This window comes from Callospermophilus lateralis, chromosome 1, assembly GCF_048772815.1.
Source record: "Callospermophilus lateralis isolate mCalLat2 chromosome 1, mCalLat2.hap1, whole genome shotgun sequence".
Lineage (NCBI taxonomy): Eukaryota > Metazoa > Chordata > Mammalia > Rodentia > Sciuridae > Callospermophilus > Callospermophilus lateralis.
In genome coordinates this window covers 188,256,398-188,279,966 of record NC_135305.1, presented here as the reverse complement: position 1 = coordinate 188,279,966, position 23,569 = coordinate 188,256,398, and the positions used below count along the sequence as shown (strand labels likewise).

Genomic DNA, 23,569 nt, shown 5'->3' with positions numbered 1-23,569 from the left:
ACTAGTGTTTACAAAAGGCTTTCACATATAGCATTTCATTTTAAACTCACAGGAACCCAGTGACTTAGGTATGGCTGGTAATAATATCCATTTTGCATAAGAAACCATGCAAGAGCAAAATGAAGTGGCCAGCCCAAGGTGACACAACCAATAAGTGGTAGAGGTGGTTTTTAAATCCATGTCTGTTGTCTATCCATATCATCCTAATAAGGATGTATAGCCACATCCTAAAAATATAACATTTATTTTTAAGCCAAAAATTCTTGAAAGAGACAACTGTAAATTATGAGAAAATTATTAAAAAGATTTAAAAATTAGTTTATAGAGGGATAAGTGTGAGAGCATATTTTAAGTTGGTTAAATATGTGTTGTCATGCAGGACTATTTTTGAAATGATCACATTTCTCTTGTTAAAGTAAAGTTTCAGTAACAGGACAATCTATTCATAGCCATCAAATATATACTTGTGATAATATGAAGATAGATTTAAATTGAACTTCAATCTAAGCTAAGAAGGAAAAAAATCTACAGAGGTTTAAAATGTAATCAGATAACAGTATGAAAGCAGTCTATTAAACAAAAATGGATTTTTTGACTAGTTTAAGATAACTTTAATCTATAAATGCCGACCTTCATAAAAGTGAGGTGCCAATGTGAAAACCTTTTTATAATGTATTGCAGTGCAATAAACTAAATGTCAGCATGATTTTATAAATACTATCCCATTCTTATGCTGAGATAGGTTGTCACTAGCTTTAAGGGCCATTATTATTTTTAGACTACTTCTTACTATTAATAGTATTATTTTCACTAGTTATGATACACAGTTGTTAATATCAGCTACTGGAGAGACTGAGGCAGGAGGACAGCAAGTTCGAGGCCAGACTGAGCTGGCTGGCTGGCTGGCTATCTATCTATCATCTACCCATCCATCTATTGATTGTACTGGGGAATGAACCCAGGAGTACTTTGCCACTGAGCTACATTCCCAGTCTTTAAAAAAGTATTTGAGTTAGAGTCTTGCTAAGTTGGCTAGGTTGGCCTCAAACTTGAAATCCTCCTGCCTCAGTCTCCCAAACTGTTGGGATTACAAACATGCACCACCATGCCTGGCTTTTTTTTTGTGTGTGTGGCTGTGCTGGGCAATGAATCCAGAGCCTTGCACATACAAGGCAAGGACTCTATCACTGAGCTACCTCTCCAGTCTAGACTAGGCAACAAAATGAGACCCTGACTCAAAAAAAAAAAAAAAAAAAAAAAAAAAAGCATTATTTTCAAAATGTCTCCTTAATTTATTTGATTGTACTTTAGGCTTTTAGTCAGGAGTGATTTTTTCTTTTCTTTGTAGAATGCATCTGTAATTTTTTGAGACAGCCAAACCCCAAACAAAATTAAACTTCCCAAACCCTTAAAAAAACCCACTAATACATTTAACAATAATCTTTGAGAGAGACAGTACTAGAAGAACAAATCCACTCCTTCAAGCAGGAATTTTGAAGTAAGAATTCACAGATTCTCACATAGAAGACTCTCGGTAACAAGTAAAAGAGCCTTTGCCTTCTTGCAACATTACCTCTAAATGAGGTTATACACAATCAAAGTGACAAATGAGACTGAAATAGGAATAATATGATTGAGAGAAAAAAATCGGCTGGCGTGGTTGTGCATGCCTGTAATCACAGTGGTTTGAAAGGCTGAGGCAGGAGGATTGTGAGTTCAAAGCCAGCCTCAGTAAGACAAAGCAGCTCAGTGAGACCCTGTCTCTAATAAAATAGAAAATAGGACTGGGAATGTGGTTCAGTGGTCAAGAGCTCCTGAATTCAATCCCTGGTATTCCCCCGCCAGAGAGAGAGAGAGAGAGAGAGAGAGAGAGAGAGAGAGAGAGAGAGAGAGAGAGAGAGAGAAGTCTATGTAGTATAGCAACTGGAATTCACTATCTGGGGGTAAAGTATGAATTAATTTAAAAAATATTTTATAATGACCTTATACAATTTCTTTTGGTGTTAAAAGCAATTTATAATTTTGACATTTTAAATACATTACAACTTTATTAAATTACTTCACATTTCTTCACTAAAGAAGTTTTTACTACTAAAATATAATAAACATTTAAAAGTAGAAGAGTTTATTCATAAACATGGAAGGTAGTAGGATTTCATGCAATATTAAAGTTACTAATTAAATAGTCAAGAAAGCATGCTCCCAGTGAGAACATCAATGAAAACCTTTTAACAACTTTGAATTTAAATTAAACCAAATATGTAAAAAAAAAGAAATCAGTGGTTGGTTTGTATTTTATTTAGAAAAAAATTAGTCAAAGACAACATACTTACACATCTAGGAAACCACAGGACTAAAAACTTTCAGTGTTAAGCACAGCAGTAAGCCACAAAGACCTTGACATAAATTCTTCAGTTTTCCTGGGAAGTTGTATTTCCTAGTTTAGGACCATTCAGCTTTTTTGTTCTAATAGCTTGTCAGGATGCATGGTTATTAAGATGCCAAAAGGTCACATCTGTGTGGTACTGCCTGGTTGTAATCAGATTTTATTAGCCCACATTTCTCAAATTAACATTTTTTGGTAGGCATCTAATTAAAGATTACACTATTAATTTAAATTATTATTATTATTTGTCAGAAGAATTTAATACATTCTTTAAATGCACTTTCTCCTCTAAAATGATTTTTTCCATTAATTTTTATCACACTATCCTTTTTCCTTTTGGGCCAATTATAGATCTTAAAAAGAAAAATGAGAAGACTCAACTTAAAAAAATTAGTTATATATTATGTAAACTTAAAATCAATGACTATAACAGTAGAAGTAGTGGCATTAGTAGCAGTAAACAAATTCCAAGGTTGGGTATTTAAGTCTTGAAAAGTGCCTATTCAATACTAATGTAAAGTTTCTTACCAGGGTTGCAATCTGTAAGAAGTGAGCAGATGGAGAGAAGAACTTTAGAGATGGTTAGGGCTGGACTCCAGTTGTCTTTCAGGATGTCCAGACAGATCACACCTTGGCTGTTAATATTACAGTGATAGATTCTTGTTCGGAAGGTAACCTAGAAGAAAATGTAAAGTTGTTATTTAAGTAGACACATCTTTTATTAAACAAAATAGTCCAAGACACTGGTTAAAATCTACCTTGATTTTCCTTAGATACACACAAGAATAATCAATCAATAAACAAAAAAATCAACATTCATAATCTGTCATTCAGGGTACAGAAAATGCCAGCAACAAAATCAGGATATTCTACTTCTGATGAAGAGTCCCTATTATTTAAGTAATGTTCTGAGGACTGAATTTACACTCGATGCAGTTATAAGAATGTTCATGAAGTGAAATGTAACTCCTGCCTCCAAAAAATTTCAAAGAAAACTTTTGTTGGATTCCAATCATTTTATTAAATTATTAAATCATTTCACATTTCTTCACTAAAGAAGTTTTTATTACTAAAATATAATAAACATGTAAAAGTAGAAGAGTTTATTCATAAACATGGAAGAACAAATCCATTCCTTCAAGCAGGAATTCTGAAGTAAGGATTTTGTACATTTATAACACTCAAACACCAAAAAGCATGAGAATAACTAATACGATGAAAATATATGTTATTCAATAACATGACTTTAAAACATGAACTAGGGCATGTATGTAAATAATTGCCTAGATTACAGAACTATGTGTTATAGTTGTAATTTACTACTTTACTTAAATTACTATAGTAGTTATAGTTATAATTTACAAATTTTCCTTATTGAACTCTATACTTTGAATGTAATATTAGTATAGCCTACTTTTGATATCAAGATTACCACTATACTTTCCTTATAATTTTGAATGTTATACCATCTTTAAAAATAATTTCAACTGAAAATAGTCCAAACCACTTTTGGCTATCTGAGCCTTTTATAAGCATCATTAAGACTTTATGCTATTCACTACTATTATGATTATAAATATTATATTTCAACTTATCAAATTGATAAGTTGAAATATAAAAAAAAATCTTGGTGTTCTAAAGACCAGTCTTCTAGTACCCTAAGTTCAAAATGGTTATGGACCAAGAAAACCAACCAACCAAGCAAACAAACAACCCCAAACCAAAACACATGACAGATCCCTGTAGGTGTTAACACCCCACCAGGAAATCCAGCATCCAAACACCAGGATTTTATATAATTTATATGATGTCAGATCTCAGAAATCAACAGTTGTTGAACAACACAGCAGTATTCTCAGGCTAGATTAAGACTCAAGAGCTGCCTTTAAGGCTATAACTTTGATAATCCTTTTAGCAAACAGTATAATTCTCTCTTGTATTAATTATTTTTAACTTTTGTGAATGGATTAAACTTATTTCTTTATATCCTCAAAAAAAAAAAAGATCTGCCTTTAAGACATCATGCCAGACCAAATAACCTTGACATCTCCCCGAAGATACACACCTCAAATGCTAGAAATATCGAAGAGAATATAACCAACATTCTTTAAAATGCATAGCTCAATCTGCCAGGGGAATCCCTAGTGGCCAAAAATTATAGTACCAGCTGAGAGTGCTGGTAGGGTGTGGGATAGAAAGGCAGAAAGTGAAGGAGGATGGTAGTCAATCTTAATAAAATGAAGGTTTGCATTGTGATGCCCTCTTGGAGGAAAAACCTGAAATCTTAGGCCTGTATGTAGCAAGAGATTTGAACTGAGATTCTTTATGCAAATTAGGACATACAGTAAGTAAAGGATGGAGACAGCAAAGAAACTTGTCAGAGAAAACATGGGCTCTAGGTTGGGGAGAAAAATGTCTCCCTAAGGTTTTTATTTTTTAGGCACCAGGGATTGAACCCAGGAGTGCTTAACCACTGAGCCACATCCCCAGCCTTTTTTTTTTTGGATACAGGGTCTTGCTATGTTGCTTAGGCTTGCTAAGTTGCTGAGGCTGGGCTTGAACTTGCAATTTTCTTGCCTTAGCCTCCCTAGATGCTGGGATTACAGGTATGCATCACTGTGCCTGGCTTTGTTTATTTATTTATTTTTTTGAGATGGGATCTTGCTGAATTGCCTCAAACTTGCAATCTTCCTGCCTCAGCCTCCCAATTAGATGGGATTAAAGGCATGAGCCAACATGTCTAGCTTTCCCTAAGAATTGAAAACCATGGATAAACATAATAGGAAAACTACTAACTAAAAAGAGTTTAAATGACTACAAATATATGTTTAAGGCAAAAAGTACCTTTAGGAATAGAGAGTCACTAAATGATAATAAGTTGAACCATTTATCAGGAATCTGTTGTACTTTACAATATAGCCCAAAATATACAAAGCAAAAAACTGGCAGAATTATAAAGAGAAAATAACATATCTTCAATCACAGAGTAACATTTTCACTATAGTAACTAGTAGGTCAACTAGATCAAAAAGTATGAAGGATCTAAAGACTTGAACAAGCAAATAAGCAAAATCAAGGGACTGAGTGTAGATAAAACCTACATTCAACAATTAAAGAATACATATTCATACATATAAGCCTTAAAGAAAGATTAAGATACTTCAAATAATTGATATTAAGATCATAATATAATCAATCCACACACAAAAGATCCCATGATATGTGTGGAAACTGAAAAACAATTTGTAAATAATTCTTTGATCAAGAAAAAAAATAAGTGATTTATAGCCAACTGACAATGAAAATGTTGTGTTGCCAATATCAAAATTTGTGACTTTAGTCAAGACAGCAAGAAAAAAGAGGTTATCTACAGTTTCTAATGTATGTATTAGAAAAGGAAGAAAGACAACTTGGAAAAATAGAAGAGTTAACAGTAAACTTCAGGGAAGAAGAAATAAAGACATGAACAGAATTTAATGAAAAAGGAAATACCTAATAATTAAAAAATTTCCACAGAGAAGTCAGACTGCTTCCTATTGTAAGTGTTAAAAGAAAGAAAAATATTTTTATTATCCAACATAAATGATGAGAGGTTTATATTTATGTAACAGTATTTTAAAAACCTCTCTGATAGGGCTGGGGTTGTGGCTCAGTGGTAGAGCGCTCACCTAGCACATGTGAGGACCTGGGTTTGATTTCCAGAAACACAAATAAACAAAGAAACAAAGAAACAAATAAATAAATAAATAAAATGAAGGTCCATCAATGTCTTTCTTTTTCTATATATAAAAAAACCTATCAGATATTATTTATTGAGCTAATCCTTAAAATAACTTCATGAGTAAAGTTTTATTGTATCCACTTTTAAAAATGAAGAAACTGAGGCATAGAGAGGTTAAAGAACTGGCTCAAGAGTGGCAAGGGTGGTAAGGGATACAGCCAGAATTTGCACACAATTTTTTTGATCCAAAAAGTTAGTGTTTTAGTACTCAGCTTCTATGCCTGTTTTTTTTTTTTTTTTTTTTTTTTTTTTTAAATTTTGGAATAATTACGATACCATTATAAGAACTAATACAGAGAAAACACCTATATCCTTACTTGACTGCCCTCAGTAGCAACATTTTGTATAAATATAGTATAGTGCAGAAAACCAACATTAATACAGTCCACTGACATTTCCTAGATTTTACCAGTTTTGTATACACTTACGCACATGACTATTTAGTTCTATGCTACCTGACTATGTGTTTGTGTGATCCCTCAATACTGTCAAGATACAGAACAGTTCCATCAAAAATACCCTTATAGTGTTACATTTTGATAGCCACAATTATCATTTTTTCTTACTTCTTTAATTCCTGGCAACCAACCACAACTGTTTCTTATCTTTATAATGCACACTGCAAGAATGCTTTAGAAATGGAATTCTATATTTTGTAACCCTTGAAATTGGCTCCTTTCACTCAGCATAATTCTCTTGAGAGCCACCCACTGTTCTTTGTCAATAATCTATTCCTTTTTATTGCCCAATAGTCCCCGGTATGGATGCACCAGTTTAACCATTTACCCACTGAAGGACATCTGCATTTCAATGAGATATGAAAAACCAAACTGTTTTTCCTACTCTCACATTCAACATAAAACACTTCTGTGACCAAATACGGGGCAAAGTTTACCGATAACAACAAATTTTCTGACACTAGCTGAGTTAATTCAATTCTGACAACTATCAACTTGGAGTTTGAGTCAGAGTATGATCCCACACATTAAAGGCACTGTTCAACAAGACTGCTTTGTTATGAAGAATATTACAAAGGATATGGATGAAAGGCAAGACAGGAGAGACATACAGGGTAAAAATACAGGGGAGTGGAGCTTCTGTGCTCTCCTGGGGTACACCGACTTCCAGGAAGTCAGTAAGTCAGAAGCTCCTTGAACCCTACATTTTAGGTTTTCTTCTTTTTTGGGTACCAGGGATTGAACCCAGGGGTACCTAACCACTGAGCTATATTACCCATCACCACCCGCTACCTTTTTGAGACACAGGAAATTACTAGCGCCTTTTATGTTGCTGAGGCTGGCTTTGAACTTGGAGATCTTCCTGCCTCAACCTCCAGAGTTGCTGGGTGTATTTTAGGGTTTATAATAGAGACTTCATTACCTAGGCATGATTGACTAAATAATTTACCGCATCCGTATATTTCTCTTTAGAAATTGCAATACTACAGGATGATTTCCAGTTTTTATCAAAAATAAAGCTGCAATGAGCATTTCTGTGTTTTTGCATGAACCTAGGTTTTTTATGCCTCTTGGATAAGTGCTCAAGAGTGTATGTAACTGCTGGGTCATTTGGAAAGCTCATATTTAGTTTTATAAGAAACTGTCATACCTTTTCCCAGAGTGACTAAATCATTTTATACTACCATTATCAATATGATCCAATTTCTCTGCATCCTTGCCAGCATTTGCCATACTGCCACATTTTATTCTAGCCATTCTGATAGGATAAGTGATTCCTCACTTTGGATTTAATTTGCCATTTCCTCAACTGCTAACAACACCGAACAGCTTTTCATGTGCTTTATGTGCTATCTGGCTAAACTCTGTGGTTTGACCTGTCTTTTCCCATTTTCTAATTAAAGATTCCCTTCCTTTCTTACCTTTTCCTTTCTTCTCCTCCCTTCCCTTCCCTTCCTTTCCTTTTTTAACTGTTGACTCTACTTAGTAGTGTTTTAAAAGTGGGGACATTTCATAAACATGGAAACAGGAATAGCTGGACAAAAAATAATAAGCATGAGTTTGCAAATAATTCTGTGAATGTTTTGGAGAGTGTTTTATACTTGAATGTTTTATAATGTTAAAGAAAAGGATCTACTTTGGTGAAGTTAGTCAATTTCTATTCTGATAGGTGTTACTGAATTAATAACTAATAGGCACAAGGACTGTTCCTACACATTCTAATGCTTTAGATTCCCGTAACTATCTTTCAAAGGTGGAAAAATTCATGATCCCAGAGTTTTAAAAAATATATTTACCTACTGTAATAGGCTACACCTCTTCAGGGTTCCTTCATCATACTACTACTTCTACCATCACACTTGCCATGGGACTCCTCACGACACTGTGATTTAGTCATAAAAGTATTTTCTTTCTACTGATGTCCAGTGCAATGCCCATACAGAAAGAGCCCACTGTTTGTGGAGCAAATGTGAATCTACCATAGGTTAGTGCTCAAACAGACAAGTACATCCCTGAAGGGTTGTAACATAGTTTTTAGATAAAAAAGTACAATTTAACAGCAAAAGCTGGAAAACTGGGGAGAATATCTGAGGAAGCAGAAAATATTTTGAACATTTTTCTGCCCTAAGCTACTTTATCAAATTTTCCTACAGATTATTATTTCACCAGAAATTTCATAAAAATTAAATTGATAATATAGTAAATATTTAGTAGGTACTCAATATGTACCATAAACTCCAATATAAACAAATCTCTTGCCTTGCATGAGTGAGGCCCTGGTTCAATCCCCAGTACTGCGAAATACATAACATACATACAATGTGGGATTCGTCATATTCCACAATCAAGGCAAACTCACTCATAAAAGCTTTTGAAACAACCAGCATTCTCTTTCAGACCATAGCAACAAACATACAGGAAATGAGAGAGAATATATGCAAACTGATAAGGGACTGTTTGCAGTAGTTAGACACTAGTCACTTAGAAATCAGAAATGCTGTTTTGAATACAGATAAACAGCAAAGGATTTGCAACTCGCAGAAAGAGAATTTTAGAGTCTAAGAAAGCACTCCCCGCCACACACCAAGACTGCTCTGATCTCTGACTCTATTTACCAGAAAGCCCATCACATTATCTTGCATGGCAGACTGAGCAGTTGTACCTCCTTCACTTTATATTCCTCACAAAGAAGCAAATAATAAAAAAGAAAAGAAAAGAAAAGGAGAAAAAGCCTGCAAAGCAAATTCCAGTTTTATAGGAGTTTTATCCACTGAGTTCTATGTATCAAATAATCTCCACCCACATTTGCATTTATAGCTATATTTGAAGCATAGTTTAACAGTCATTATTCCTTAAGTAGAAGGAAGAGATAAAAACCATTTTCTATAAATAAGGAAATTTTTAAAACAAGATTTCAATATGGAAATATAGAAAACTTATTTCTCTAGAATGGCTAATTGCCATATGACTCTGGATAAGAAAGGTTTTAATTTACATGTGATATACAAGACCACCAGACATGCATATATATATGTGCAATGGCAGAATGATGCCCCTCCCTCCAAATGTTCACATTTGAATCCCTAGCACCTGTGAATGTTACCTCATATGGTAAAAGGAACTTATGATTAAATTCAGGATTTTGAGATTAAATGATTTTCTTGAATTATTTGGGTTGGCCCAATATAATCACAAAAGTCCTTATAAGACAGGTAGGAGGATTAAAGTCGGTAATAGGGATGTGATAAGTGATGCGAGGAAGAAGCCATGAGCCAAGGAATACATTTGGCCTCTAGAAGCTGGAAAAAGCAAGAAAATGAATTTTTTCCTGAAGCCCACCAAAAGAACTCAGCCATACTAACATCCTGATTTTAGTCTTCTGACTTTCAGACCTATAAGATAATAAATTCATATTGTTTAAAGCTACCAAGTCTGTGGTAGTTTGTTACAGCACCAATAGATATTAATACAACATGAATATATATTTACTAGTTGCTTCATTATTTAAAAAAGCACCTTAAATTGAAACTGTGCTATTTTTCTACTTTACAAAATTACCCCTCCATAAAAATTATCTTAGAAACCAGGTGTGGTGCACATGCTGTAATCCCAGCGACACAGGAAGCTGAGGCAAGAAGATCTGAAGTTTGAGGCCAGCCTCAATGAGACCCTATTCTCAAAATAAAAAAAAAAGGATGGGGATGTAAGTCAGTGTTAAAGCACCTCTGGGTCCAATCCCCACTACCACATAAATAAAATAAGTTAATTAATAGTAAAATAGCTAGCAATTCTTTATGTTAACTATAGCAAAAAAGAATAAACAGTGACTAATCTTAGATGAGTCACTTTTCTACTCCAAGACTCTATCTCCTAATAAAATAAGAGACTTAAACTAGATAAAGATCCACTTAGTTCCAAGATTTGGGTTCTGAAAAGAGTACCTGGGATTGGGAGTCAAGTGGACTTGAGTTGGCATCCTTGATTTTAGATGAATCATTTAGCATCTTGGAAGTTCATTTTCCTTATCTGTGAACAGGGGAAAGTAACAGCTTTCCACCTAATGGCTGTGAAGACTGAAGCACAAAATTCTCATACTATGCCTGGTACTCAGCAGGTATCCAATCAATCCTCTGCCCACCCCCCCAACCCCTTCACCTCCTCTAAGTACAAGATTATTTGAGGATGAATGTGTTCATACACTAATCATATTACCTGATTTTTAAATATGTTCTCTTTATGAACACCGTTGCTTAAGGTTGTAGACAACACTTCATATACAGATAAAAATTATTTTTTAAGGGGAAAGAGATCACGTAGAGTTTTAGTTTAGTACAGAGAGAAAAACACTTTAATAAAACTTTTTTCAACAAACTGATTCTATACATAATTTAGAAAAATGTTTTAAAGTAAATATATATTTCCAAGGTGAAAACTAGTTCCGATAATGATGTTAAAAATAACCATTTATTAGGGTGCCGTGGCACTTGCCTGTAATCCCAATGGCTTGGGAGGTTGAGGCAGGTGGACCTCAACAAAGCCAACCTCAGCAACAGTGAGGCACTAAGCAACTCAGTTAGACCCTGTCAAAAAAGGGCTGGGGATGTGGCTTAGTGGTTGAGTACCCTGAGTTCAATCTCCAGTAACCCCCTGCAAAATAACCATTTTAAAATATAATTATATCTGCAGTACTGAGGATTGAACCTAGGGCCTTACACATACTAGGCAAGCTCTTGATCACTGAGCCATACCCCCAACCTAAATATCATTGTTCAATGATAGCCTCTGGTTTACACATAGCTTTCCATCAAAAATTTTGTTTTAAAATCAGGAGATTAATAAATGGTACTGAGATTTTATTGAGGAAAGATCACTGAGAAATAAGAAACACATTCTTCTTAAAATACTTTTCCATGGAGACCCCCCCAAAAAGTATTTGGAATATGTGCCATGAATCAGTGGATCACATAACAAAGGTCCTAAAATAGCAAGGCAGGTAATATCATTCAAATGGATCTTTACCTTAGACTCATTGTGAAATTGTAGTGTATTTGAATAGTTTGACAGTACACATCTAAAAAACGTTAGAATCACCCATCCTTGAGGTTTCAAATGCTCTTTTCTCAAAATTGATTTAAGAGCACTATACCAATAACTTCCACACCCTGAGTTTAGTTTTGTTTTGTGGTACTGGGGCCTGAACCCAGGGCCACTTGTATGCTAGGCAAGTGCTAAGCCTCAAGATTAGTTTTCACTATTAGTGACATAATAAAAACTGGATAATCTATTATTAGTGAAGAGACTCACAAATCTCAAAAAATATGCATATGTAAGAAATATACTCAGCAGAACAAAACACTCTTATCTATTTCCTACCAAAATAATTAAAATATATTTGGCTCTTGAATAACTGGCAGTAAGAAATTAAAATCAATCATCCCTTATAAACATTAATACACAAAAATGATACCTAGTCAGCTGTGAATGCTGCATGTTAGTACATGATGCAAGAGAGAGCTTTTTTTTTTCTTCAAACTTTCAAGTAAAACAATCAAAATGATTAAAAATAAAAAGACTTTCAGCTAGTGGCAGTGGTGCACACTTATAGTTCCAGCTACTGAGGCACCGTGGCAAGAGGATCTGATCATCTGAGCCATGAATTCAAGACCAGTGTGAGCAGTATGGTGAGATCCTCATTTCAAAAAAAAAAAAAAAAAGGTTGGGGATGTAGAGTGGTAGAGCACTTGCCCAGCTTGTACAAAATCCTGAGTTCAATCTCCAGCACTCCAAAAATAAAAAATAAATAAAAGACCTTTGTAGCACATTTAAATTTTTAAGAATCTTTCTACAGATGTAGAATAAAAAGTAACTAAAAAATTCCTCATCATGAATAGTGAATCTCTTGGGAGATGGGATAATTTTATGTAATTTCCAAGTGCCCTTTCCTACAAAACAAAGCAGCAAATGGCTCCCAAACTCCTGAAGGCAGGGTGGCTGGTATGACTTGATCCATATTGGTGTTTTTTTATTAGCGACTTATTCTTTCTTTATACTTTGTATTCCCTTTTCTCTTTAAACATTCATTTGGATCTCTTGATTTGTTCTATTGTCTGAAGTTTCAGAAATGTTATTCCAGCTAATTCTCCTTTATGTTAGAGTCTATCAGAGTGTAGATTGTTATCCTTGATTGAGTATTAGCTCACCCTAGTGGATATTGTTTCTTTTTTGGTTGAAGTGTGCAACATGCCTGAATCTTGGAGTGTTTTCCAGTTGCTTCCACAGGTCTCAGGGATAATGTTAGTTTGAGGCAAGAATGTACCATATATGCCAAAATAAAAGGTAAAAAATATATCCCTTAGGAAAAGAAGAGTTGATTTACATTCAAATATTTACAAAAATTTCTTATATTACAGATAATATGCCATTTATGTTGAATAAGATACTATGTGGCAAACATAAAACAGCCTACAACCAGTTAAATCAATGCCTATTTAGTATGCATAATGGGAATATCATTCCTTAATCTGTTGGATGGGAGTTAGATATCAGAAATTTAAAGAAGCTCTTGGAGTTTGGCATTCCTAGGAGTATAAATTCAACATCTGGATTTTTGTTGTTCTTGTTACTGTCGTACTGGGTAGTGAACCCAGGGGCACTTTACCCCTGAGCTACATCCCCAGTCCTTTATAGTTAAGGAGTTAAAAAAAAAAAAACAAAACCCAAAAACTTGTCTATGAGTTTTCTACAAATAAGTTGTTATGGTATGTGTCAAATTTTACTGTAACAATCATATGGGATTAAAAATATTCTGAATCCCAAACAACTGAGGTGAAAATGAAGGTGACCAGGTATCTGAACTTAAACAGGTACACAAAGAATCATGTAAACATTTCCAGAATTTTAATTCATTAAGCATATATAATATAATATAATAATATGTGCATCAAAATTAGAATATAAAGCTTTCTTAATTTTTCCACAAACTTTTCTTAATCTTAATCCAACATTTATTAATTAATACTGTATAGAGAAGTCAACACATGTCAAATGATTTTACCTATCTTAAATAAGACAAGTCATTTCCGCTTTTAAAGTGTGAAAGTGTCTCTTACATAACAATTAGGAAGCACATTAGCTGAGATACTTAATGGATTCCATGTTTATATAATAAATGACTGACTGACCATAAGACATTTGTTCTTAAAGACAGTGACATAAACCCTTTTAAAATTTTACTTGCTTACTTATTTATAGGTCTTACACTATCCAAAGCAATTCTGTAAGATATAATGTATCTGTAGATATACTAAATGTAAATGAAATACATGAACTTCCTTCATCTTTATGGAAAGAAATAAACTTCATATGTGTAAACACATAAAGTGGCAGTTATTTATCTTAAGACATTAGTAATCCAATACATACACAACACAATATAAGGTGTCTGTAACAACTAGCTAGAAGTGACAGTTTGTTTTTTCATATCGCCCACAACAGTATAGAAGTAAAATATATTTTAGAATGACCTAAAAACAATGACTAATTCTGTTAATGATACAGTAAATTTATAGCAATTAAAGAATTGGCTGATGCCTACTTTCTTGGTGAATCTATATAACACACAATAGAGACATTCTTTGAAAGTGATACTCCTCCTTAAGTATCATAAAAGTTTCCAAACTTTGCATGCATACTAGAGAGGATAATCATAGTTCTTCCTTATGCTTATTCAATGATCTTTTAAAATATTTTATATGTATATCACAGAAAGTTGTAACCAAAAATAATAAAAATTAAAAAAAACACATTATGCTATGTTTATGTGTTAGAAACTGTTCTGACTATGCATTTTTTACACAATTTAATCTTCACAGTCACCCTGTGAAGTGGTGTAATTATTACTTCCATTTAACAGATAAAGTAACTGAGACATGGGTTCAGAGGAATTAAAATGCTTGCTTAGAATTAAGTCAATTCCAATAATAACTAAAGAAGCTATAAGAGAAAGGAAAATGAAAACAAACATACAAGAAAATTCACATCCCAAACTTTTTTTTGGGGAAAAAAAAAGGAGCAAATTTTATGCATTCTAGGTGTCAACAGATTAGATAGCAAACCTATTAATGAAGGTGTTCAACAGCTTTCTTAGATTGAGTTCTGATAAAATGAGAATGTATGTTAAGTGTTCAGCAAAGAGAAGAAATGTTCAATAATAACCACCATTGCTATTACTGTTCTTATTCCAAATAACCTATAATCTTTGTGAGATTATGGAAGATAAGAAAAGTGAAGTCAATAAAAAAAGAGAATTATTTTAACATAACTTGAAAACTGTTACTAATCACATTTGTCCAATTTTTGAACAATCTAAATCTCAGCATTTAGAATATACTAGTGAATGCTGGTTAATGAACTGACCTGATACTCATGATACTGTACAGTAAAATGGATAGCTAACCAGGTAGCTTACATGAAAATAAAAAGGATATTTTAAACTTTCATTAATATTTGAATGCTTTTAGTTTGTTTTATAGGCATGACTAATACTGTGTGATAATCTGAATTAATTTTAAACTAGAAATAATGACACTGTATAAGTCTTTTTAATAAAAGGATACACTAATTTAAAAAACTTGGTAAAGCAGAAGAAAGCATATTTATTTCTCTAAGCTAATTAATTCTATTTCAGATAGTGCTGATTAAAGATGTACCAAAACCCTCTACAACAACCTGGCATGAAAATGTTGGTTTTCTCAGAAATATTTAGAAAATATTGTAGTCTGATTGGAAGAATGAGGGATGAATACTGAATGAATGCTCAACTAAGGTCTCAAATCCTATAGTTTTTGATCAGGAGAGTGCTATAATAAAAGGATATTTTAGGAATTTGAAATATGATTGTTATATAATGTTCCTTAACTTCTTGTAGAGTAAATCCTTTGTAGTGACATCTAAATTCACAAAATGGCATTTATAAAATCAATACTATAGAAACTTTCTGTCTATATTGTCTTAAAAGTTGACCAAGAGAAAAATAAATACAGAATGTAAAGGAGGGTGGTGGTGAGAGAAGAGAAATGGAGAAAAGAAAGGCAATTCAACCCATAGTGTGAAGCACATATGGAGAAATGAAGGAACCAGGCATTGCAGGCAAAGAGCAAACAGAATTGACTGAAAAACTAATTTGTTTGGGGTGGGGTGGGGTGGGGTGGGGGGAAGTGCACAGGCCTGGGGATTGAACCCAGGGCCTTGTGTATGTGAGGCAAGCACTCTACCAACTGAGCTATATCCCCAGCCCCTCTGAAAAACTAATTTTGGTCATGGCCTTCATTGTCTCCTGGAGTTGACCTGTTAAGAAGACAGCAAATATGTAAAGGTAAGCATTCTGAGGCTACTGCCCAAAATATCATTATGAAGATGGATATAAGTTTCCCTCTTTGCACTCCCCCAATAAAAGGGAGACTTTAATTCATATCAAGAACTCAAAGACTATCACCAAAGTATCTTTCTGCTACATAGGTAGAATTACTTGTTTGTTCAGTATTGTGAGGGACATCTTTATTTTTTATCTAATAATAACTATGGGAGTATGTTTTCAACTTATATGTTCATGCCTAATTAATCTTTTATTCCAGGCAATCTCTTTCCTCCACTTCTGTCCCTTTCATATTCTACACTCGTACACAGGCTAATCTCTGCTATCACTGTCATTTCTGAAATTATTCCTCTAGTCTGTCTCTACTTTCTAGGTTATCTTGCTATATTCATATCCCAGGGGTGCTTTTGGGTGTAAAATCCCCCCCCCCCCAGTATCTTTTGTAAGACAACAGCTCTAAAAAATTAGGTTAATTTTCCCTAAGATTGTGTGGAAATGTAGCTGATAGAAACAAGAGGGAAAAGGATGGAGGTAAGAAGTGAAATAGCAATGATTTAGAACTGTATGGAAAAAAAAATACAACCTCATTATCTAATGTACTACTACTGTTGTCTGAATCTCTTTTTCCTAAAAAAAAAACAAAAAAAACAAAAAAAACAAAAAACTGAGGTAGTGTACTAAGTAAACACTCTAGACTGCTTTTTTCCTTTCCCTATAATTTGCAACATTCATCTTTGTATTGCAGAAAATTGGCTGCTGCAGTATAACAACAAATATTACCTTTTGAAAGCAAACAATTGCACCATATGTAGCTTTTTTATAAATAGTGCTGACTTCATTTTACAAAACCGATAGTTATGTATATAGCTAAGTAAGGATTTTAGATGTGAATTTTTGTTAAGACAGGCTAGCAAAGATGTTATTTACAAAAGGAATGAATTTATATCAGAACTTTAGGACAAGATTATGGCTGATATTTTTATCCCCTCTAGGGAGAACAAAATGTCAACATGTGTTTATTCAATAAACAAATTAACAGGAAAAACAAAGGATACTTACATTTTAAAAGAGGCCACACATACCATAATTAAGAGAGACAACTCATTAATAACTTCTGATTTTTCCAACCCTTAGGTTTATAGTACCTTTTGTGAGGACTGGGGGTTAGGGAGTGTCAATTGACAGATGTGTAAAGTTTCTAAGGGGAAATGCATTTTGCTATTTAAATTTTAACTTAGGGCAATTTTCAGTCTGGTGATTAATATTTTATTCAATAGAGATTATAACAGTCTTATACATTAATTATATCTTTGGAGTTAAGAATCTTTCATAAATTTTCTAAATTAGAAAACAGAACAGATAGAAATTCTACAAGTATGGGACATATTACTACATTGTGTCTAATTCAAATAAATCATACAAAGAATTAAAAAAATCTGAGATATCTAGGTAGCATGACTAATAAATCATGCATCTCTTTCCCCAGAAGATGATTCTCATACTATTAGTCTGACATTATAAGAATTTACTTTTCTTCAAAAGCCTGTAGAAGTGTGTTTTTTTTTTTTTTTCTTCTTTTTGGTCAGAACTATTTAGTGACAGATGAAATAAAGGACAAAGAATCAATTTCTGCTTATAGTAAAAACTAATATATCCTCACAGTAAGGCAATGATGTATACCAGCATATATATTAATTATCCTGCAAACTATAATAAATACATGGTTTTACTTTCTTGGATATGGTAAAACTCTAAATAATTAAAATTCATTTTCAGGTATGCACTTAAAACAGGGATCACTATTTTACAGGCACATGATGGAACACTTTTGGTCTGGTAGTAATTATATCCTTTATTTGCCATAAAAACCAACTCATGAAAGAGAATACAAGAATAAACCTAACATTTATCAAAATATTTAATTGTTATTACATTTCTACCTTTATTTATGTGTGTGCTTGTGTGTGTGTGTGTACGTGTGTGCGCGCGGGCGCGTTGCTGGGAATGAAACACAGGACCTCACACATACTAAGCAGGGGCTCTACCATTTAGTTGCAGCTTCAGGACTAAAATAATTTTTAAGAATCTGACTTAATACAGAAATAGTGTTTTCTCAAACACTGGTAACAAATTTATCATATTCATTTACTTACTTTATACTAAGTTTAGTGGAGAAACAAGATATTTTTGGCTTTAGACATTGCTGGTATAAGATTATATTCCCATAGTATTATAAGTTTTCCTTCTTCTCTAATATATCTGAGAAAGATTCAACTGTATCTCACCTTTACTAATTTGTCTTACAGAATGTGTCCACAGTGATAATGTAATCTTGTTGAAGAAATCTTACAAATTCAAGTTTTATGTACTGCTTTAAGATGATGTTTTTGAATAGTTTTACAAGTAATGTGATTACCCTAATTTATATGTATATTTTCCTAAGAATTTTGCCTGTACTTACTGCTTCATACAATCTATTGAGGGTTAGGGTTCTGTAAGTTCCATAAGGGTTAAGGTTGGGTCTCTTCCTTTATTCTAGGATAGGTGTTTTTACTTTCCTATATGTAGTTCCAGAAATGAGTTTTAGGGTAAAAAAATGCTCAAGGGGGAAAAAAAGGGCTGTTTTTCAAGCGAGAATGTGACAAAGACAAAATTACTAGTTGGAGTAGATGACAGTAAAATGTTAAAAGATGGCAAAGCGAATGCAGTTGTTTTTTCAATTCTATGCAACTCAATTATATTAAATTCTATCTTGTTTGTCAATAAGAAAATTGATACAATTTTAAGCAAAATTCTAGAATGGATTGCTCAGCAGATTACTAGTTCGTACCTCAAAAATGTGCTGTGATCAACAAGATTAAGCACAGATACACAAAAAACAAATTGTACCATGGAATTCCATTTCCTTTTCAATACAGCTTATTAAAATTGCAGATTAGGGAAATAAAGCAGACATAGCACATCTGAACTCCGCACAGTCAATTATGAGTTCCTTTAAAAAAAGTCTTTCAAAAAACTAAGTCATATTGACTTAAAAACTGAGGGTCACATGCAGACTCTCTGAATGCTGGTTCTATGCCAACCAATTTGAGGTAATCACACAATCTGTGTTTATGCCCACTAACAGCTTCTTCCTTTTGTGGTCAGGCATACACACAATAAAGTTCTCAAAAGCTTTCTTTCTTTATTACTGTCAATGGTACTGGCCTAGTGTCAAAACAAAAGAACCACCCTGGCAATCATAAATTCAGGTTTTATGTATGTGGGGAAGTATTATTCATAACCAAGGAGATTGTAAACAGTAGGGTCCAAAAGCAAATTGAATTGTTGCAAGCTTCACTTTGAGCATATCCTTATAGGTGACAGAAAATTCCATGTTGAATGATAACTCAGTTTGACAGAAATAGATTATGCTCAGTAGCAAATTTTAGCAGGTCTGGCTGAATGACTAAGTGTCTTAGTCTATTTTCTATTACTGTATCAAAATACCTGAGACTGAAAATTTTATAAAAAAGTTTATCTTGATGATGGTTCTAGAGGGTGAAAGAGTAAAGGGCTATATCTGATGACTCTTTTTCCTGGTGGCAGCTTTCTGCAAAATCACAAGGTAGCACAGGATATCACATGGCAAGACAGATCACTTTAGCTCAGGTCTTTCTTCCTTGTCTCCAAAGTCACAGGACTGTTGGATTAATTCTTCATTTTCACGACCTTGTTTAACCTTAATTATCTCTCAAAGGTCCTACCACCAAATGCCACAGTTGGATTAAGTTTCTACTCTCTTAATATCTCACAATGGATATTAAATGTCAGCATGAGTTTTGGTGGGGACATTCAAAGCATATACCATGTAAATTAAGTTAGCACAAAGCAGTGCGAAGGTGGGACGATTAGTGATTAGTTCTTTTTAAGTAGAGACATAAAAGATCTGCTTACTAAATGTATGGATGACACGAAGCTGGATAGTCAACGCGTTGACCAAAAGTGAAGAATCAAAAGATCTAAATATGTTAAAGTATAAGATAAAACAAATAACACAAATTTAACAGAAAAAAAGAGAGACATTTAGGTTCAAGGCAGTTAATTTTCACAAGATGAAAAAGACCTTAGCTAAATTTAAGACAATAAGGATTTTTAAATAAAGACTACTGAAAAACAAACATAACATACATAAAATACACAAATCATTCAGTTTTTTAATGAAGTTAACTCACCCAAGTAATCACTGCTTAGAACAACATATAGAATATGGTCAGTACTCAGAACCTTCCTATGCCTTTTTCCAGTCATAACCATCTCCCCAAAATGTAACCACTGTTTTGACTCCCACTTCTATATATTAGTTTTTCCCACTTTTGAACTTATAAATGAATTTATACATTTACATTCACTAGTACTCCTATGTGAGATTCATATGTATTGCATATTCTACCACATTTTTCTTTGTCCATTCTACTGTACACAATCCCTCCCCACAGCAATTTTCCATTTAAATAAAGGTAAGAAGTAACAGCTATACAACATGACAAAGTGACAGCAAAGACAACTGTTTGCCTACTTTATCTAAGTTTGGCTTTGAACATAAGCATACACATTAATTTGGCTTTCATGATTGAGTACAAAATTTGAAGCTAAAAAAACTACATAAAAATGAGTATGTTCATAGTGAAAGAGAAACATTCACAAGAAAAGGTACTTGATTTGGTGATATTATCTTGCTTTTCAAAATTTGGTCCATGTACTGAGCTCTATTTAAACCTGTATTTAAGAATGCCAATTATTTGCTTCTAATTTGTGTCAACAGATGGTCTTCGTAAAATACAGCCTAGATAGTTTTTAAAATCAAGAACACCAAATTTTTTGCAAGACTGAAATAAAATAGAATTTTTCTTTCTTTTTTAAAAAATATTTTTAGTTGTTGATGTACCTTTATTTTATTTGCTTATTTATATGTGGTGCTAGAAATAGAACCCAGTGCCTCATATGTATGAGGCAAGTGCTTTACCACTGAGCTACAACTCCAGATACCTCAATTTTTCTTTAGTGTGGATTAATTAATTTGTTGTTGAGCCAGACAACAAGTTTCATGCCAATATCTATATGTTTAATTTTAAGAATTTTAAGATAAATTGTATTAGTTTCACTGCTTTAAAATAAAATGCATTACTTTCTACTGCATCTGCTGAATGCTCTTATGAAAGAATTTGGGACTTGGTATTTTCATCATAGAAGAGAAAAGAAAGCCCCTGCCTTCTAGGTGTATCTAATTTTGCGGGAGGAAGAGAACAACACATACACATTTACTGAACCATTCAGTCCTGCAAACCAAGAGAACAAAACATTTCAGAAATGTCAAAGACATGACAGGTAAAATGAATATTCATTTGTGTCATGGATCCTACTATCTGCCAAGCACTTTAAGATAGACAAGGTGTTTGTTCTCACTGAGCTTAGAGTCTAGTGTATTTAGGGAGATAAAGAAAATCAACCACATATTTGTATAAACTGATCAAGCAAGGTAACTCGAAGGAGTTAACAATGAAGACGAAGACTTGAATAACTAGATTAAACATATTCAAGGCAAATGGGTCAGCAAATCCAAAGGTTCTAAAGAACAAAAAGGAGGCCTAGGATAGCTGTACTGTGGTGAGGCACATGAAAAGATCATGTAGGCCCTGTAGCCAAGGAAAGAAGTCTGGGTTTTATTCTATGTGCAACAGGAAGCCACTACAAAGTTTTAGGCAGGGCAGTGGCAAATCACTAACAGTTGAAAATGAAAGCAGTCTTAGAGATTATTAAACCTTCTCTTCTATGATGAAAATACCAAGTCCCAAAGAGTTTAGTGTCATTTAAGTTACAAGTTTGTAGAGTGTAAAAAGGGGCCTAGAACACTGGTCTCAATAATAAGGTTTATTTTTTATTTTGAGAAAGGATCTCAGTTACTTAGTGCCTGCTAAGTTGCTGAGGCTGGCCTTAAACTTGCAATTCTCCCTCAGCCTTCTGAGCTGCTAGGATCATAGGCATGCACCATTATGCATAAGATTTCTTTTCAATAAGAGACATGCAATTATAATTACACTTCTATTCCTCTCTATTGGATTAGTAAAGGTCAAATATTTATGCAACATAGCATTGATAAGGATATAGAAAAAAGCCAGAGTCTCTAAGTTGGGAGTATAATTTGGTATAATATTTTGAAGAGCACTCTAGCAATTCCTATTCTAGGAAGTTATCCTACACAGTTTTTGCACAAGTCCACACACACACACACACACACACACACACACACAAAAACACAAAACAACAACAACAACAAAAAAAAAACAGTATTTATACTCAGTGAAACATTATAAAGGATGGGAAAGACTAGAAATAATCTATGTTTACCATAGGATAACTGTTAAAATTATGGTATTCAATGAAGCATAATGACATCACAATGAGGATTTACATATATGGGACAATCTTCACTATGGCAAGCATGAAAATGTAGGGAAACACTGTATGGGAAGGCAATGGGAATGCTGGGCAAATGTGGAAAAAGGCTTAATTTTATTGTGCCTTTTGTGCTATTGAACTTTTTGCATACATATATTACTTATTTAAAACTATTTTAAAAAACGAAATAGTCTGATCTTAAAAGTAAATCATTAAAAAAGGATGTTTTTAAGAAAGAAAGGAAGGTTGAGAGAAAAATTATAGATGAAAATAACTCAAAATAACTTAAACTAAACATATTGCTTCATGTATTATTTCCTTGTTGCACAAACTAGTGTTTTATATAATCTATAGTTTTAAATAAATCAGTGGAAAAATATAGGGGAAAACATAAAGGTACAATATACTGTATGGATACAACTTATAATTTGGTATATACATACCAAACTAAAAAACTTCATAAGAACAGGGGCAAAACAGACTTGTTTTATTTCTCTACAGAAAAAAAAGCAAGGGGTAATCTAAAGCACACTGCTGGCAATAAACTGAGTTACTATGTGGTTAGCAAGACCATCTCACAGCTTAGTCGGATGTGAAAAGAGGGATTGCTGGGTAGCAAATCAGGAGGCCAGGCACTCTAATCCTGAACAAAGTACCTATTAGTTATTAGATCTAATTACATTACTTAATATCTATAAATCTTAGTTTCTGGTAAAGTCAGAAGGTTCAAAGAGAGCTTGAAAGAAGTCATTTTAGTTTGCCCCTGAAGAAGTTCACTTTACTTACAGGTCTTACAGACCTATTTTAGGCCTGATTTAGGTATCTGAAGGGATTATTTGGTTTCATTGTTCATGCTTTCATGATTAATTAACAATAAGTAAGTTTGTTTTCTTTGCATAAGAAGAACATGATAATTTGTGAGGTATTATTATGTAAGCTTTCTAGCTCTAAATACTTTATATGAAAAATAACTTTTCAATTTCCAAATTCTGAGAACATAATGAAAAAAAATGACACTTTTTAGTCTTTTCAATGATTACTTTTATCCTCTGGGAAACTCAATTCTGGGATTTAAAGTTTCAAGAACTCAGTTTTGATTAAAAATTGTAAATTTCTCTGAGGAAACTTATTCT

General features: G+C 33.3%; 1 protein-coding gene across 2 annotated transcripts in view; it reads right to left on the bottom strand.

Annotated features, from left to right (window-relative positions):
- The window catches only part of LOC143408680 (ubiquitin-conjugating enzyme E2 E2), a 292,192-nt gene that overhangs the window by 36,825 nt on the left and 231,798 nt on the right, over positions 1-23,569 (bottom strand). For both annotated transcript variants that reach the window (XM_076868561.2, XM_076868564.2), the window contains exon 5: positions 2,915-3,062. In XM_076868561.2, coding sequence (XP_076724676.1) covers positions 2,915-3,062 — 148 coding nt within the window. The remainder of the gene's footprint in view (positions 1-2,914; positions 3,063-23,569) is intronic.